This window comes from Aotus nancymaae, unplaced genomic scaffold (genome assembly GCF_030222135.1).
Source record: "Aotus nancymaae isolate 86718 unplaced genomic scaffold, 86718_ANA_hifiasm-v0.15.2.pri h1tg000040l, whole genome shotgun sequence".
Taxonomy (NCBI): Eukaryota; Metazoa; Chordata; class Mammalia; order Primates; family Aotidae; genus Aotus; species Aotus nancymaae.
This window is the reverse complement of record NW_026988454.1, coordinates 106809088-106828101: the sequence shown is the minus strand read 5'-3', so window position 1 is coordinate 106828101 and position 19014 is coordinate 106809088. Positions and strand designations below refer to the sequence as shown.

Here is a 19014-nt window from a genome sequence, read left to right as displayed (position 1 = left end):
TCATAAACTCCTTGATATATAAAATTGTAAAAAAATGTTGGCTATGCAATGGACCAGGAGTCAGCAAACGTTTTCTTTAAAGAGACAGATAGTAAATATTTTAGGCTAAGTGGTCTCCCTTGCAACTACTCAACTTTGCTGCTGTAGTAAAAAAGCAGCCATAGACAATATGTAAATGAATGGGTGTGGCTATATTCCAGTAAAACTTTACTTATTGATACTAAAATTTGAATTTCATAATATTTCCATATGCTGCAAAATATTGCCGTTCGCTTTCAAACAAACATTTAAAAATGTAAAGATCACTCGTAGCAGTTCATACAAAAACAAATGATAGACCTAATTTGGTTATTGGGCCTTACTTTTTCAAACTCTGCATTAGATAATGGAATTTTTATCTTTGTCTTAATTAAAAATATTAAATATGAATAACAACACTGTAGCCAATAAGACATACATGTTTATATGAGAAGTCAAAAACTACAAATAAGGTTATTTGAATTCTATGTTTATAAAAAGTAAAACCTAAAAGTCAAAAGATTATCTGTTCTATATATATTTATCTTTTAATGCAGGCTAAGTGATATATATAATGTAATATCACATAAATGTAACAAGCAATGAAATTTATAACCAAATCTGGTTCCAAGAGTCTGATTTCATAGAGCATTAGGATCATATGCTTATTCTGTCAGAAATAAAAATTAATGGATAGTGAGTGAAGTAAATGTTGTACCCAAACTAGCAAAGCCTGCAGTTAGGTTGACTCTAAATGCTTGGGTGGAATACGCTGTGGAAGGAAGGGCAAGAAAATTAGATCTATGTCTTTTAAAATACTGATGGGCAGCCTTTAGGAGATTAATATGAAATGGATATAATTCTACTGTTAATGAATCTGCCTACAAATGAAGAGTCATAGCATAAATTACTAAAATGTTCTGCAGTCCACACTAGAAAAGTAAGCTAACATGACTTATCTATAGTGCAGGTGTTATTAATAATATTTCTCCTTTTTGTCTCTTAATGGTAATATTAGGAAGCCAATGCCAAAATAGTAAAAATATCATTAAAAAGTTTATGCAAATTTCTTTGTGGTCCATTTCTAGATATTGTATAAATTTAACCTTTCCTTTACTTTGAATTTCTTTAGTTTGATTTTTTTTGTCTTAGAATAAAATTATGAAAAACAAAATAAAATATGTGGAGGTAAAAACAAAGAAAATCCTGAATATGAAGCCAGAGGAAAACTAGTACACTGTTGGTGGAAATGTAAATTAATACAACCATTTTTTGAGGCTCCTCCCAAAAGTAAAAGTAGAGCTACCATATAATTTAGCAATCTCACCACTAGGTATATATCCAAAACAAAGGAAATCATGTTGAAGAGATATCTGCATTCTCATATTGATTGCAGCACTGTTCACAAGATACAGAAGCAACATAAGTGTCCATCAAATGGATGAATGGATAAAGAAAATGTGATACGAATATACACAATTGCTTATTATTCAGCCATCAATAGGATGAAATGTTGTCAATTAGGGCAACATGGATGAAACTGGAAGATGTTCAGTCAGATAAGCCAGGCACAGAGAGACAAATATCCCATGTTCTTAGTCATATGTGTAAGCTACATAAATGATCTCATGAAGATAGAGAGTGAAATGGTGGTTGCCAAAAGCTGGAAATGGTTGCAGGAAGAGGGGATAAAGAACAGTTGGTAAATGGACACAAAAATACAGTTTTTAAAAAAATACTGATAGAAGAAATCAGTTGCAATGTTCAGTAGCACAGTATGGTGACAATGGTTAACAATAATTAAGTCTACATTTCAAAATAACTAGAAGACAATGGTTAGAAATGTTCTCAATGCAAAGAAATGATAAATATTTGATGGGATGGATATCTTAATTACCCTGATTTGATCATTACACATTATATACATCTATCAAAATATCACATGTACTCCATGAATATGTGTAATTATTTATCAGTGAAAACAAATTCCTGAAATCTGCTTGGACTTTCAAAGTTCTGCATGCTAGTTCCTGGAAAAAAACATAATAAACATGGGCTAGACTTGCTGTAAGCTGGATAACAAATAAGTCTAAAAACCTTCATATACCTTTTTTTTTCCTTCAAAACATATTATTAGTGTCTTAAGGGGATGAAACATAGATATAGCTATAAAAGCAAAGAGAAACATTAGAAACAAAATTTAACATTTAACCACGGTGACAGCTTAAATGAACCAAATATGACATACTGCTGTTTAAAAGCAAAAGAGATGTTAGTTTTTTCACTTATTTTCCAAAGAGAAAAAGGGGAAAAGGAAGTTGAAACCTAAAGCATCAGGACAGAAGACCTTAGTTTATTTATGAAAATTTTAAATGACAAATGAAGGTACAAGAGTTGAAAAAGCAGGAATGGTGCTACCATAATGTGAATTTTGATATGACCTTGGGGGTAGAAAAATTCATGATAAACCCAAAAACAAATAACAATCCTACTCAAAGCTCAGGGGCTTTAAAATGCTATTGTTCCTTTAGTTTAATCATTCTCTTCTATACTCAGTGAATTATTCACTTGAATTTGTACACAAGCCAGTAGTAATTACTGTTGTTTATTTTGTAGAGGTTGTAACATGATTTTGTGTTGGTGTAGGTACCAGTGTACCTAATGTGTTCGCATAACGCTGCTCTGCAAAATATCCATGTGGATCACGTAATTAACGTTCTCACCTTAGAGCTCCTTGAAGTAAAAATCTATCCACAAACCTGATTCCAGTTGCCTGCCAGATACCTCTAAAGGACAGTTCCCTGATGCCTCCTGCTCAACTTCTGACCTCACACTCAATGTTCCCTATTTTTGTTAATGGGACCATCAGTCACCTAGTGGCTAGGACAGAAAATTTAGTAAGCATCTTGATTCTCAGTTTTTTCACCCTCAGATCCTACGTGAAATAGATCCATAAAGCCCCATTAATTGACGAATTTCACTACTGAATCTAGGTATCCTGTTGGAAGCCCTTTGCACTCTTGGTTGCCTCATACTTCCTCAATGTCCTGTTCTGGTAACGTTGGATTCTAAAATAACACTTTATCCCTGCTCCTCTTTGACATCTCTGATGATAATTTTTTGGCTTATTTTATGGAATTGCTTTTTCCCCTTTGACTATACTTACAGTGTTGATGTTCCCTAAGGAAGCTCCATCTTACATTTTTTTCTTTGTCTCCTGTGGCATTCGGTCAGCCTTATCCTACATCTAACAGTTTGGCTTACAGCTATATCCTTTCCCTATACATCCACTTACTCTCAACACTCCCCTCTCCAGAGTCCTGGGTTATCCACCCTCTTCCAACCCCTGCTGACCCTATCCCATGTGTTTTGGTACATACATCCCTCTCTCCAGTCTATGATCTTCACTGCTTGAAGTATTATGCTAGACTTTTCATAATTATTTGAGTTTTCTGTCTCCTCCCTTGGCATTCCATTCTGTACTCTGTGGTCAAAATTAACTATTTAAAATGCGTACTGATTACAGTTCTTCTTTTTCCAATTGTCTATGCAGACATCACTGCTCCATATAACCACACACCCTACTCTTTATAATTAGGCCCCTGAATAATTTCCTACCTGATATCACAGTCCTGTCACATAAAAATGTATGCATAACCCAGTCATTTGACAATGCTCCATGGCTCTACAACTGTAGAGCCATTTCATTTCTACGATCTGAAATGGTTTCATCCATGTCAGTATTTCTGGAAAATGTCTACTTGTTCTCAGATAAATCCCTCATATAGTATTTTGGGCCATATAGTTAATATAGTACATAGCATATATTTTATAGCATATGATGCTGTGTCTGGCATAGTATGGGAGTTTATTTGATACTGAATAAAATACGATTTATAAGAAATGATGCCCAGGTATATTCTCCCTGTGGATTTTTCCTAGAGAGAAACTTGACCACAGACACAATGCTTTGATGTCTATTGACAAGTCTTTTTAAAAGTATGTAGTTAATTGCTAATATAGATTAGCCAAATTAGGTTAAAGACTAAAATTTCTCTTGCTTCTAAAGTCTCAAAAGATAAGAAATTCTGTGACCACAACTATGCATACTTACAAGAGAGAGTGAACTTCTAGTTTTCTCTGACGTAAGAGTCTGAATTATTTATGTAACAGTTCTATAAAGCCAATTATAATGTCCAGCACTTAATGAGCATTTGCTATGTACCACTATTTTAAATTAGTTATATATAATAACTCATTAAATATTAAATGATAGATTATAGATAAATGTATAGATCCATAGAGCTAGCTAACAACATATATGCATCAAAATACTTGTTTCAGGAGGGGTTTCCAAAATTTTTCATGATTCGGGGCACAGATAGCAACTTTTAATAATAGTTACTGTCATAATTACGTATATTAGAAATATTCTCACTTGTGCAGCATTGCAGGATTTTCAGTACAGCATTTATTTTCAGAGTCCCAACTTGGAAAAAAGCAAAATTTCCTTTTTGAGTGAGATGATTAAATAAACTGATGCTAATACTAAGTTACAACAGTTAAAATTACCTCACATTATTTGAAGTATGGCTAAACATTCTTTTTTAAACCAGTAAAATATATATTCATGTAATTAAAAGCATATAACAAAAATATATTTTCTCAAATGAAATGAGAGAAAGGTTTGTACCATGTTGGTATCAGCATATTACGGTAATCTATTATGTATGGATTAGGTAAACAAAGGAGAACTTTAGCTTTTTTTATGATTGTATTATTTCTAAATACTAAAAACATGTATTAATTACATAATATAAAACATTCTATGGAAATAACTTCAATTAATTCTTTTCTTGTTTTGACTACTATCTGTTGTTCCAACATGCATAAATTTACATTGTATTCATTAGGCAAGAGACAGTGCCTATCAAAGTTGAGAACCAGAGCAGAATGTTTCGATTTTAGTAACTATGGATTGTATCTGATTTACAATGCTTTGACTTAAGATATTTCAACTTTATGAGGGTTTGAAAGCAATACACATTCAGTAGAAACCAGGCCATGAGTACCCATACAACCATTCTGTTTTTCACTTTCAGTAGAGTATTCAATAAATTGCACAAGATATTCAAAATTTAATTGTAAAACAGGCTTTGTGTCAGATGAGTTTGCCCAACTGTAGGCTAATGTAAATATTCTGAGCATGTGTAAGGGAGGCTAGGCTAAGCTATGATACTTGAGCTTATGATATTGTAAACTTTTGCTGCATTTACTGGGATATAACCCCATTGTAAGTCAAAGAGCATCTGTATACCAAGGACTTGCTTACTAAATTACCACAGATTTAGGCAGGGCTACCACATGATTTAATTCTTTTTCAAAGATTCTCAGTATCTAGCATGCAATAAGCAATCTTTCTAAGAAAGTTCCATAATGATCCAGGACTTGCCATTTGCCCTGTTAGTTCTTTTAGATTCTTCATACAGGCATATGTCAGAGACATTTACTGGGGAGATACTGTAAATTTAGTTCCAGACCATGAAATAAAGTATCACAATAAAGTCAGTATCACAATTGTTTTTATTTTCCCAGTGCAAAAGGTTATGGTGGCCAGGCATTGTGGCCCACGCCTGTAATCTCAACACTTTGGGAGGCCAAGGTGGGTGGATCATGTGGTCAGGAGATTGAGACCATCCTGGCTAACATGGTGAAACCCCTGTCTCTACTAAAAATACAAAAAATTAGCCGGGTATGGTGACTCAAACCTGTAGTCCCACCTACTTGGGATGCTGAGGCAGGAGAATTGCTTGAACCCAGGAGGCAGAGGATGCAGTAAGTGGAGATCTTGCCACTGCACTCTAGCAGTGGGTATTTGGGTTAGTTCCAAGTCTTTGCTATTGTGAACAGTGCTACAATGAACATATGTGTGCATGTGTCTTTATAGTTGAATGATTTATAATCCTTTGGGTATATACCCAGTAATGGGATTGCTGGGTCAAATGGTATTTCTATTTCCAGATCCTTGAGGAATCACCACACTGTCTTCCACAATGGTTGAATTAATTGACACTCCCACCAACAGTGTAAAAGCGTTCCTATTTCTCCACATTCTCTCCAGCATCGGTTGTCTCCTGATTTTTTAAATGATTGTCATTGTAACTGACATGAGATGGCATCTCAAATTGTTTTTGTTTTGCATTTCTCTAATGACCAGTGATGATGAGGTTTTGTGCATATGTTTGTTGGCTGCATAAACATCTTCTTTAGAGAAGTGTCTGTTCATATCCTTTACCCACTTTTTGATGGGGTTGTCTTTTTCTTGTATATCTGTTTAAGATCTTTGTAGATTTTGGATATGAGCCCTTTGTCAGATGGGTAGACTGCAAAAATGATCTCCCATTCTGTTAGTTATGAGTTTCCTCTAATGAGAGTTTCTTTTGCTGTGCAGAAGCTCATAAGTTTAATTAGGTCCCATTTGTCAATTTTGGCTTTTGTTGCCATTGCTTTTGGTGCTTTAGTCATAAAGTCCTTGCCCATGCCTATGTCCTAAATGGTATTGCCTATGTTTTCTTTTAGGGTTTTTATGGTGTTAAGTCTTATGTTAAAATTTTTCATCCATATGTAGTTAATTTTTATGTAAGGAAGGGATCCAGTTTCAGCTTTCTGCATATTGCTAGCCAGTTTTCCCAACATCATATATGAAATAGGAAATCCTTTCCCCATTGCTTGTTTTTGTCAAGTTTGTCAAAGATCAGATCGTTGTAGATGTCTGGTGTTATTTCTGAGGCCTCTACTCTGTTCCATTTGTCTATATCTCTGTTTTGGTACCAGTACCATGCTGTTTTTTTGCTGTAGCTTTATAGTATAGTTTGAAGTCAGGGAGTATGATGCCTCCAGCTTTGATTTTTTTGTTTTTTTTCTTTTTTTTGCATATGATTGTCTTAGCTATGCAGGCTCTTTTCTAGTTCCATATGAAATTTAAGGTAGTTTTTTTCCAATTCTGTGAAGAAAGTCAATGGTAGCTTGATGGGGATATCATTTAATTTATAAATTATTTTGGGCAGTATGGCCATTTTCATGATATTGATTCTTCCTAACCATGAGCATGCGATGTTTTTCCATCTGTTTGTGTCCTCTCTTATTTTCTTGAGCAGTGGTTTGTAGTTCTCCTTGAAGAGATCCTTCACATCCCTTGTTAGTTGTATTCCTAGGTATTTTATTCTCTTTGTAGCAGTTATGAATGGGAGTTCACTCATGATTTGACTCTATTACTGGTGTATAGGAATGCTTGTGATTTTTGCACGTTGATTTTGTATCCTGAGAGAGACTTTGCTGAAGTTGCTTATCAGCTTAAGAAGATTCTGGGCTGAGATAATGGGGTCTTCCAAATATATAACCATATCATCTGCAAATAGAGACAATCTGACTTCCTCTTTTCCTAATTGAATACCCTTTATTTCTTTTGCTTGCCTGACTGCCCTGGCCTAAAAACTCTCAACAAAGTAGGTATCAATGGAATATATCTCAAAATCATAAGAGCTATTTATGACTAACCCACAGCCAGTATCATACTGAATGGGCAAAATCTGGAAGCATTCCCTCTGTAAACTGCACAAGACAAGGATGCCCTCTCTCACCACTTCTATTCAACATTGTATTGGAAGTTCTGGCCAGAGATTATATCTTTAACAATGTACATACCTTAGTTAAAAATTATTTATTGATTTAAAAAATGCTAGTCATCATCTGAGTCTTCAGCAAGTTGTAATCTTTTGGCTAGTAAATAGTGGTCTTGCCTCAATGTTGATACCTGTTGATCATGGTGGTGATTGCTGGAGGTTGATGTGGTTGTGGCAGTTTCTTAGAAGCAACAGCAAAATTTGTCGTGTTGATGACTCTTCCTGTCACAAAAGCTTCTTTGTAGTGTGCAAGGCTGTTTGATAGCACTTTATTTTGTGTAGATCTTCTTTAAAATTGGAGTTGATTCTCTCATATCTTGCCACTACTCTAGTAAATAGACTTATTTAAAATTCTAAATCCTTTGTTGTCATTTAAGCAATGATTACAGTATCTTCACCAAGAATAGATTTTATCTCCAGAAACCACTTTTTTTTTTCTCAATCATAAGAAGCAACTCCTCATTCATTCAATTTTATTATGATTGCAGCAATCTAGTCACGTCTTTGGTTCTACTTGTAATTCAGGCTCTCGCTATTTCTACAAAATCTGCAATGACTTCCTCTGCTAAGTCTTGAACCCCTCAAAGCCATCTAGGAGCTAAGAACCAACTGCTTCTAAACCCTTGTTAATGTTGATATTTTGACCCCTCATAAATCATGAGTGTTTTTAATGGCATCTAGAATGGTGAATCCTTTCCAGAAGGTTGCCCAGATTATCCAGGATAATCATTATCTATGAAAGCTATAGCATTACAAAGTCAGTTTTTAAAATAATAAAACTTGAGAGTCAAAATTATTCGTTCATCTGTGGACAGCAGAATGGATGTTGTGCTAGTGAGCATGATAAAAACCATTCATTTCCTTGTATATCTCCAGCAGAGCTCTTGGGTGATGGAGTACATTGTCAATGGGCAGTAATATTTTGAAAGGAATCTTTTTTCTGGTCAGTAGGTCTCCACAGTGTGCCTAAAATATTTAGTAAACCATGCTGTAAACAGATGTAAACAACAAAATCCAGGTTTTGTTGTTTCATTTGCAGAGCCCAGGAAGAGTAGATCAAGCATGATACTTAGAGGTCCAAGAATTTTCAGAATGGTAAATGAGTCAACTCAATCTCTCCAGGTATATTAGCCCCTAACAAGAGAATCAGACTGTCAAAAGTGCTGAAGCCAGCCATTGACTCCTCTCTAGCTATGAAAGTCTTCTTCCAACCATCTTCTTCCAAAAGAAGGCTGCTTAATCTACATTTAAAAATCTGTAGTTTTGTGTAGCCACCTTTATCAGTGATCTTACATAGATTTCCTGGATAATTTGTTATCGCTTCTTCATCAGTACTTGCTGTTTCACCCTGCACTTTTTTTGCTTTGGAGATAGCTTCTTTCCTTAAACCTCATGAACCAACATCTGCTACTTTCAGACCTTTCTTCTGCAGCTTTCTCACCTCTCTCAGCCTTCATAGAATTGAGGAGAGTTCCGGCTTTGCTCTGAATTAGGCTTTGGTATAAAGGACTGATGTGGCTGCTTTGATCTTCCATGCAGACTACTCAAACTTTCTACACATCAGCCAGAAAACGATTTTGCTTTCTTATCATTATTGTGTTGATTGAGTTGTACTTATAATTTTCTTCAAGTGCTTGTTCTTTGCAGTCACAACTTGGCTGTTTGGCTCAAGAGGCCTAGCTTTCAACCTATCTGGACTTTCAACATGCCTTCCTCAATAAGCATAATCATTATTAGCTTTTGATATAAAGTAAGAGATATGCATATCTTCCTTTCATTTGAACACCTTTAAGACATCATAGGGTAACTAACTGAACTTACTTCAATATTGTTGTGTCTCAGGGAATAGGGAAATCCAAGAAAAGGGAGAAAGAAGAGGTAATGGCCGATTGGTGGAGCAATCAGAACACACACAACATTTACTTCTCATCTTAAATGGGTATAGTTTGTGGTGCCACAAAACAGTTACCAATAAATATCAAAGACCACTGATCACATATAACCATAAAAAATAAAATAATACCAATAAAATGTTGAAATATTGCAAGAATTACCAAAATGTGAGGCACACAAGCAGAGTGAGCAAATGCTGGTGGAAAAAATGTCACCAACAGACTTGGTTAACGCAGGATTGCCATAAAACTTCAATTTGTAAAAAACACATTATCTTTGAAACACAATAAAACATAGTATGCCTATACCCTATTCTTTTCAACACTGAATAAACTCCTTCAAACAGCATCATATTTTGGAGCCTTTATAAAACATCTTATCAACCTCGTGCCTTTATATCTTCAGGAGTAGCTGGCTTAGAATTTAGTTATTGGCACCATTTTCTTCCCTCTCATGCACAAATTTAAAGAAATATCCATTGTGCTGCCTCAACATGAAACAGGAAATATCTCCCACAATCTGTCTTAATAATCATCTTACCAAAAACCTGAAAGGGAACAAGCAGTAGCGGGCAGTTTCTGCAGGAAAGCTGGAAGTAGTGGTTCTATGTACCTTTACTTGAAAAACGAAGTTAGTTTTTCCTATGCAGTCAACACATTAATATATTCAACAAGTATTCTGGGGATTCCTATTTTGTGCTGGTTACTATTCTAGACTCTTCCACAGGAATATGGAAGAAAAAAAGAACATTGAGAAGTCAGAAGGCAAAAATTATTGAAGCAGAAAATAAATAGGATAAAGACAGCAGAAATGATTTGGATTTTAATTCTTCTGTACAAATTGAGATTTTTAACATTTTACGATATGCTTTGCAAAAAACCCCGCAATCAGGCAAACATGCAATATAACTGTCCTCCCTAACTCCATCCCCACCCCACTTCTTATTCATGGAGCCTTTGTACCATATTTTATTGTAAAATTCTTGTTACTATTATAACTTTGTTATTTATATTTTGATAATTTTTAAATTTCACTGGCATTTCAAGTCTCCTAAGTATCAAATTTTCTGTTCATATTAGCATTCCCTTTCCTTAAAGCTGTGTCTTTTAGGCCAAATCCTATGTGGATTTTCCCAGACTGCTTGATTACTACCTATTGAAAGGTTAAGTCTTATAGACACAAACCAGCTACTTTCTTTCTTCTTATTATCAAAATATGAACACACTCCAAAACCATCTGCCACATATTTCACAGAAATGGTTGCCAATGATAAAATTTCAAAAAATATTGGTCTATATTATAATAATTTTGTACTCCAAATGGTGTTAGGAAACTGGTGAAAAGTTACGTGATTTCTGCTCCATGTGTTTTATTCATCTATGGTTATAGATGTACATTTGTTTCTTGTGGTCAGGAAGAGAAGATAAATAGAGTTAACCAATAGGGAAAAGGACTTTGATGATTTCAGTCACTGGAACGCCTCTGCCAGAGTCATTATGAGCTCTAATAATAAGTATGTGACTTATGCTTTTCCCTTTGTAATTTCCTCCTAAATTATTTACTATTCAAGGTTTAGCAAAACTTTTTCTTAGTACACTCTGCTACATTAAATTAAAAACATTTCAACCAAACTTAGAACCATTCTACATGAAAAGAAAAATAGACAAGTTTGACAGCCTAATATTTACAAGGAAGAAAAGGTCTTAGAAAGTTATTTTTCTCCATCTTTCATATTAAGTAATTACAACTTTTTGCCAAACTAAATATCTTGTGAAGATCTTTAAAAAACAGCTTTGTAATAAGGCACTAGTGTCATGCTTTACTCTCAAGTAAAAACAGTGGTTAAATTCCTTTGTTGGAAAATTATTTTAAAGTAGCATTTTACAAGTAGCATTTAATTCAGTATAATGCAGTTTCATATAGAAATGTTCCCTCCTGCTTCTGTTGCTAGACACACAAATAGGACTTTTTCTATCATGATTCTCCTGGTGCCTACCCTTTAGGAAGACTCTAATGAATCCCACTTAGTAATTTTATGGAGAGTCTCAGAGCAAAAAAAAAAAGAAAACAAAAAACAAAAAACCGGTCTTCATCTATATCTTATGTAAACACTCATGCATGCTTGAGTCATAAATAACTGCTATATGATCTGTCGTTTTCAAGTAACCTGGGAAAAATGGAGATACTAAGAATAATGACAAAGACTGAAGTTAGAATTTCAATTTGCTGAAATAATACACATAGGAATCATGTCCCTTTTGTACATCAGTTCACCCATCTTGCGTGGCAGAGTACTATGCATACATTGTCCATTAACACAGAAGAATTCATATTTGACAAATAAGTATGTGGCACTAAATTGAGATGTTCCAGGATGAGTTCCCCCTTCAAATATATTTATATACACAAATAAATTTTTTGACTAAAATAGCTACCACTTTCATCTAACAGCTTATTGTTTGCATCCTGAACTAAACAAGGTACTTCTTGCTATAAATAATAGAATTAAACCACTACAGATTTTGGCACTTCGTTGCTTTCTGATCAATTGAAGTTTGATCCTTCCCCTATAATTAACAGATTAATTTGCAAGGACTTTGACATCAATTGTGCATTTGTAATATTTTGTTGAAAGATTGTGTGTGTAGACACACCTGAAGAAAATTATCTAGACAATAGTCCTCCAAATAATAAAAAATAAAGATTATTTTAATCATTGTCTTATCTATGTCTTTCTCCTGCTCCTAATTTCAGAAAAATAAAATCTAGTGGCATAATTCACAGGTATTGACTTAAGTACTAAAGAAAAGATTTTATGTTGAATTTACCTAGTTGACCATCCATTGCTTGAGAGGCCCTGAGGAAGTTAGCTCAGCAAGTTGTGTAGCTCCGTTCTGGCTAGATTTTGTTGATCTAGGCATTTCATAATTTTATTACTGCCATCTTGATTTTAATTTGAACTGAATCTTTCAACAAACGAAGGCAAGTCACACTTACTTTAAAATGAATTACTGAGTGATTCACTGAGGAAACATTCTGGGATGCTAGAAACATCACTGGAAGATTTAATATACTGTCTGAAGGTATATACAGCGGGTAAATTTATTGTGGTTACTTGATTTGCAACATGAGACCCCATAACTCTCTGCGTACAACTGCTGCTTGGGTTTTATCTTACCTCCAACACTGGACATTCTGGAGGAGTCCTGATGAGAGCTGGATTTATTGCGGTTTTGATTTTTTCGTTTGTTGGCTGCTCTCACCGATCGAAGAAGTACCTCACTCGCCTTGAAGAAGGCCACCATGAACGGTTGTTTGGACTGAGGTCCCTGTCTTCCCACAAGACCAGCGGATTTTACGTTGATACTACGACCTAGAACATAATAGGGAAGCACTTGGTTTATGAAAAAGAAAGAACATTTACCTGATGTGAGAATTCTGAGGGTACTTTGAAAAAGGGAAACATTTTAAAACGTGATCAGAATGCCTTCCTCGCAAGCCAAGATTCTTATACATACTGAGGCTTACTATTACAGACAGTTATCCATGCCGGTTTTTTCATCTCGCTTCATTCTTCCACCAGGGAACAGTCTCCAGCTGCTTTCACTCGGTAATAGCTTCTCAGACCTTCGAGTCAGGAATACTATCAATTGGAAGATTTGACTACTCATTTGCCTGGAAATGTTCACATTTAATAACAATTTAAGAAATATTAGCTATGGGCTCTTCTGCACTAAATGCCCTATAATTTTCCCTTAAGTGATAAAAGCCGAATACTTGGCAGGGTGTTTCTACTTTCTCCAGCCTATTCGAAGCCTTTCAAGTGTTAATTAGTGCTGATAGCCTTTCCACCTTCACCTGGGCCAGTGCCCAGCAACCTTTACTAAGCTGCACTATACTTAAAGCTCTTCACCAGTCATTCCGGAAGCCTAGTCTGGGGATGAGGTCTGCTTTAAGCCTCAATTATTAAAAGTAGTGGCAAAAACTGCAATTATCTTTGCACCAACCTGATAATTATCAATATGAAGTACTGTGAAATATACAGAAATTTTGGAATTCTTCCCCTTCTGAGTTTTGACACAACTGAAATGTTTTCTGAAAAAAAATTCAAAATAGGAAAAACCAAGCCTGGAGACTCTCAGAGGAAAAAAACAATCCAAATGAGCTTTGAGACTCAAATTTGCCTATAAACTAGTCTGTGTCTCAGACCCTTATTAGTTCTTTGATGTGGCTATATGTACAACCAGGACCTATATAGAAGTGAGTTAGAAGTCAAGGTGCCCTAAAGATAAAGTTGATACGGTACCTCTCCCATGTGGCTAGTAATAATAATACTTAAAACTATGTCAAAGAGTGCTTGCTATGCTAAGCATTTTTCTAAGTAGTTTCCAGGCATTATTTAATTTGGTTCCACAAATGTCCTAGAGTTAGGTATTACTAGTTTCTTTTCATAGTTCATTTTATTAGGCTCTTCTAATTTGAAATAATCACTGAAAATTATATTTATATATATATATAAAAAAGAAAACCATTAATATCTGGTTCAATGAAAATCATTCAAAGATGATAAACCTTAAATTGTAAACTTAGTTGAGAATTACTTAACATATATGCAAAGTCGCTACTCTAGATACAGAAGTTACCAATCTTTTTAAAAAGAGTAATACATAATGTGGTGAAATAGGTGTATGATTGACTCTGACTTGCCCCATGAGAGATGTGCATGTTTTCTTAAAATATTTATTCAGTAAAAACTGCGGAGCAACCTCAGTCCATTATAAGACCTGACCCACCTTAGAAGAAAGAAAAGGAAAGCAAGTCCCTGAAATGGCATCAATGGCATTTTAGCAAATAAACCCTTGCTCTTAACAAAATTTATTTTGGCAGCATAAAAACTTTTGTGTATACTTGTATTGTGCAGAGACCTTCTACCGTCAGAAAATGAGACCGTGTCATATGAGGCTGTGCAGCTGTTGAGAGGGACACAGAGGTCCTTTAAACGTGGAGGTATTGGTTAAAAGAAAAAAAAAGGCTGAATCAATTCAGACAGCGTAGGTATCCTCCACCATTGTCCTACAACCTACTGGGAAAAGTTATCCAATTTCTACAGGCATTAAAATGGCCATCTGCCTCCCAAATGCCACTATCCTCAGTCCTAACAGAGAAGGGACTTACAAATAATCAAAGCAGTAAACCTTAAACAAATAAGCATATAGATTTCTCTTTTAAATGCAAACTTACAGTGGCTCTATGCCAGAGTCTATATTTCTTAGAAAAACTCTATCACTGGCATAAATGAAAGAGGCAGTTTGATTTGTGGTCAGAGCAGTTTCCATTCTACTTCCACTGTAACAAATGTATTAATTCAGCTCAGACTTCCTCCTTCTGGCAGCCCTTTCACTGTAAAAAGAGAAATTAGAAGTTCTAGCCAAATACCATACCTTGAACTGACCCACTTCAATACATAAACACTTTTACAACATGTTTATTCAGGTGTAGCACTTGAAATTGGTTTAAGATGTTTCCAGTGACAGAGAGCTCAGCAAAGGAAAAAAAAAAGAACTGAGAAACTTAACTGTTATAGAATAGAATAACTGGCAATCTGTTCTTTAAATTTTTTCATTTTTTTTCTGTCTTGGAGTACAGCATAAAAAGTATTTGTAGCAGCTTTTATTTTGATATTTTAATGAAGTGTTAATTTAACAGGAACTAAATTTTTACTTGTATACATTGATGACTGCAGAAATCATTTTTAATATATGATCTTTCTAATACTGAAACAGGTTGTTGCAAGATGTTCAGAAATGGAAGACAATAAAATTAATTTTCCATTCATTACAACACACACTGACTCTTTTATAGTTAAATAAGCACTTAACAAGAAGTTCCAAGTTTCCTTTGGTTTGCAAGGGGGTTTCTTTTGTTATTTTTCCAAAGACTTGAATATTTTAATTTTTATCTGTGGAGAAATAATACTGCTCTGAAGATTTATGTTCTAAAAACTGTAAAGATGTGTGTATGTTACAAATAGAGGTTTCTTGGGTTTTACAAAGGTGGATATTGTATGTGAAGCAAAGTGCCCTTCAAACCAATGTGACCTCCCTTTAAAATTACTTTTAATATTATTGAGTTTCCTCTTGGTTTCCTTTTTACTTCAGCAATGGGGTGACTATTAAGATTCCATAAGTTAATGCTTGTTCAGTTACCCTTGGTCTTCAGCAATACCATAGAAGCATTAACTATTTGACCTACTGTTTCAGACACGATACACTTAAATTGATTATGTTGACTAAACCTTTTCAAAAACTGAATAGTTGTTTTAATAAAAGTACTGATAGAAACCCAGACTACACTGCATGTATTAAAAAATAGTAAATTCTTTATACAATTTTATTTGAACATTTTAAATTGTATTATTAAATATATAGTATGTTTTAGATATATAGCTAAATAAACCTACCTAAAGCATTCTGATTCAGAAAAACATTACCTTTACACCTTTACGAGTGTGTATCACCACAGATTTAATTTTCAAAGCTGTTTCTTATTTTAGAGAAGTTTCTAGCTTAAAAATATACACAAAGATTAAGTACTTAATATACAGTAGAAATGAAAATGGGGTGAGGTAATGAAAAGAACATTAAAGGATGACCAGCTTGAGCCCAAGCTTAGTCACCTTAAGATTCAAACACACCCAGGCATAGCTAGAATAGTGATAGGTTTGATTCACCAAGCATATACTTGAAAGAAAACTGAGCAATTTCATTGTCAAGAAGTCATCTAAGGAAAAAGGTGAGCCACAGTGATATATTTTTTTAAGCCTATAACCCAGAGTTACTTCTGGCACAGCTCCAATAGATACATGTTTAACTCCTAGAAAGAAAGAGAATCAAAGAAAATCTAATACATAATTTTCACCCAAAGTCACTAAAATACTAGGAGGACAAGGTAGCACTACTTTGGAACTTCATTAACAGACTGTGACACAAGTGGTGAACAAAGATTCTGTCTATGTAAGAATGGCTTCTGAGCAGTTCCACATTGGGTCAGGATGGCAGCAACAGAATGAGATCCAAAGTTATCTTCCATGTCAGCGTCAGCATTGATTTCAGAGTGTAGTACCAGCTCAAAGCTGAGCAGAGCAGCAGTCTGACAACACTGGGAGTTTTAATGTGTACCAATAACTATACCAAAGCAAGAGACAATGCCAGTGATGGGATAAAGTGGCTTCAATTGCAAGGGAAAAATTCCTTCGTATGATATCCATCTCTTGATGTGGACACTGGAAAGAGGGTAGGGATGGGATAAAATGGCGTTAATTGCAAGAGAAAAATTCCCTCGTATGATATCCATGTCTTGATGTGGACACTGGAAAGAGGGTAGGGATGGGATAAAGTGGTGTCAATTGCAAGAGAAAAATTCCCTCGTATGCTATCCATGTCTTGATGTGATCTGCTAAGTGGATGGGGTGATAATAGTAAAGAAAAACTTGGTTGCTGGAAACTGTTTAAGCTTAAACACACAAATGGGAGGGGAGAAGATAGAGCAGAGAGGAGATTGGAAAGGTTCTTGAAGGATGTGCCAACATTCCAGTGATCTTGCTGGTGGCAGTCGGACCCAAAGAAACATTGTTTATTCCCAATTATTCCAGGTTTGGGTGTTATATAATAATTGGATTATGAAATCAAAGTGGTAATGATGATAATTGTAGGAGTCCAGAGTTTGGTATTGGCATAGATACTGTCTTTTGGATTTACAAAAAAAAAAAAAAAAAAATTAAATCTTTGCTTGTGGAAAGTTTTTTAAATAACTATTTGTACCTTGTCCATCTTATTTCCTCCTCAAAATTATTGTACGGAATCATAGTGAAACAATTTGAGCAACAAATATAGGGGTATTTTATTTTACAGTTTTATTAACTCAGTGAACAAAGATACGGTTGGGATGATATCTTCTAAGAAAATATTGCTCTATTCATACAGAGATTAAGAAGGATGTAGATAAGGCTGGAGCTCTGAACTGCTAAATTTTGTCATAATTGAGGCTGGAGATTCAAGCCTTCTAGATCTGCTACTCTAACCCACATGACTTCACATAACTATTGAGGTCAGGGTATTGTGGTCACATTTGCCTAAAAACACAACTGAAACTATTTCAGATTTATAGTCACAGGGAAGGTAGGCTGGCAAACCAAAGTTCTATCCCAAACTCACTGGTTTTGTATTTCAGACCACTCCTTTTGGAAAATGTGACTTTTAAAATGTTTATTTCTTTAAAAACAGAGTTATTAAAGGAGATTCTGACATAAAACAGCTCTTCAGAGACATGTTGATGTTATAAGGATAAGTGGTTCCAAATATGATCATTGAGTTTCCCTCTAGGATACACAGTTTGAAAAACATTCATTTGAGGATTTATCAGAGTCTAAACGTTGATATCACTTTGAGAAGTTAGCATACATTCCAGTTTGTTTTTTACTCCACTAAAAACCACAGTAATTGACTGCTTAACCCAAAACACCTGTGATGGAACTGGTACACAAATGATCTTTTCTTCATTTCAAAAAAGACTCTTGCAGTGTCCATTATGGACTCCTTAGCAGGAGTCAAATCAGGGCATTGTCTCACATGCACACATCTATCTGATCTTCACTTATTTTCAACCTGTGATTAAATTTGATTCTAGTACTCTGAAATTATGGATTCTGTGACTCTAAATTATACTAGAATTTTACCCTTTTTAGAAACTGATCATTTAAAATGTACAGAATTCGCTACCCAGCGTATAGACTACATCATATTTATATCAGATTTTAAGGAATGTGGGGAAGATAGAATCGTGTCTACTTAAATCTCATATATACTTAAATTTACTATCACCTTGAATTAAGATATTGTAATCTAGCTACAAAATCTCGACCATGTTATACTTTGTAAAACTTAAAATTTGCACTTTTTAAAGTTCTATTGTAAAAGCGCAGACCTGTTGCCAGACCTAAGTACACAGACTTGAAGTTATCACAAACAGAAATTTAGCATTCCTCCTTATTACCTTCTTGTTTTTCAAATGGCTTACATGGCTTTATGAATTCAAACAAAAACAAGGAAAAGCTGGGATTTTAAACTATTTTTTAAGAATTAAAATTTAACTTTAGAGTATGAGATAAGATTTTTGAGTGATTCTTCACAGTGATTCTGGAGTTCTGTTTAACAAATGAGGTTTGTTGTACAATACCTTTGCTGGACTTTTCTCATCTCTTTTTACTGACATTTAAAAAAACCACTTTGCCCATATTATATATTGATAATTATATATTATTAGTAATATGTGAAAATCCAAGGAAGGGACCAATGTAATAATATGTACAGGCAAGCATAGGATTCTTGGCTCATAAGTAAAGGGGGAAAAAAGACACACTGGA

The 19014-nt window shown here is 34.6% G+C and overlaps 1 protein-coding gene and 1 long non-coding RNA gene across 5 annotated transcripts in view; one reads left to right on the top strand and one right to left on the bottom strand.

Moving 5' to 3' along the window:
* The window catches only part of BMP5 (bone morphogenetic protein 5), a 210850-nt gene that overhangs the window by 9127 nt on the left and 182709 nt on the right, over window positions 1–19014 (bottom strand). For all 4 annotated transcript variants that reach the window (XM_012441611.2, XM_012441608.3, XM_012441610.2 and 1 more), the window contains exon 4: window positions 12772–12966. In XM_012441611.2, coding sequence (XP_012297034.1) covers window positions 12772–12898 — 127 coding nt within the window. In that variant the 5' untranslated portion in view covers window positions 12899–12966. The remainder of the gene's footprint in view (window positions 1–12771; window positions 12967–19014) is intronic.
* LOC135268360 (uncharacterized) overlaps window positions 1–19014 on the top strand; it is a 261357-nt gene that overhangs the window by 208517 nt on the left and 33826 nt on the right. The window lies entirely within an intron of this gene.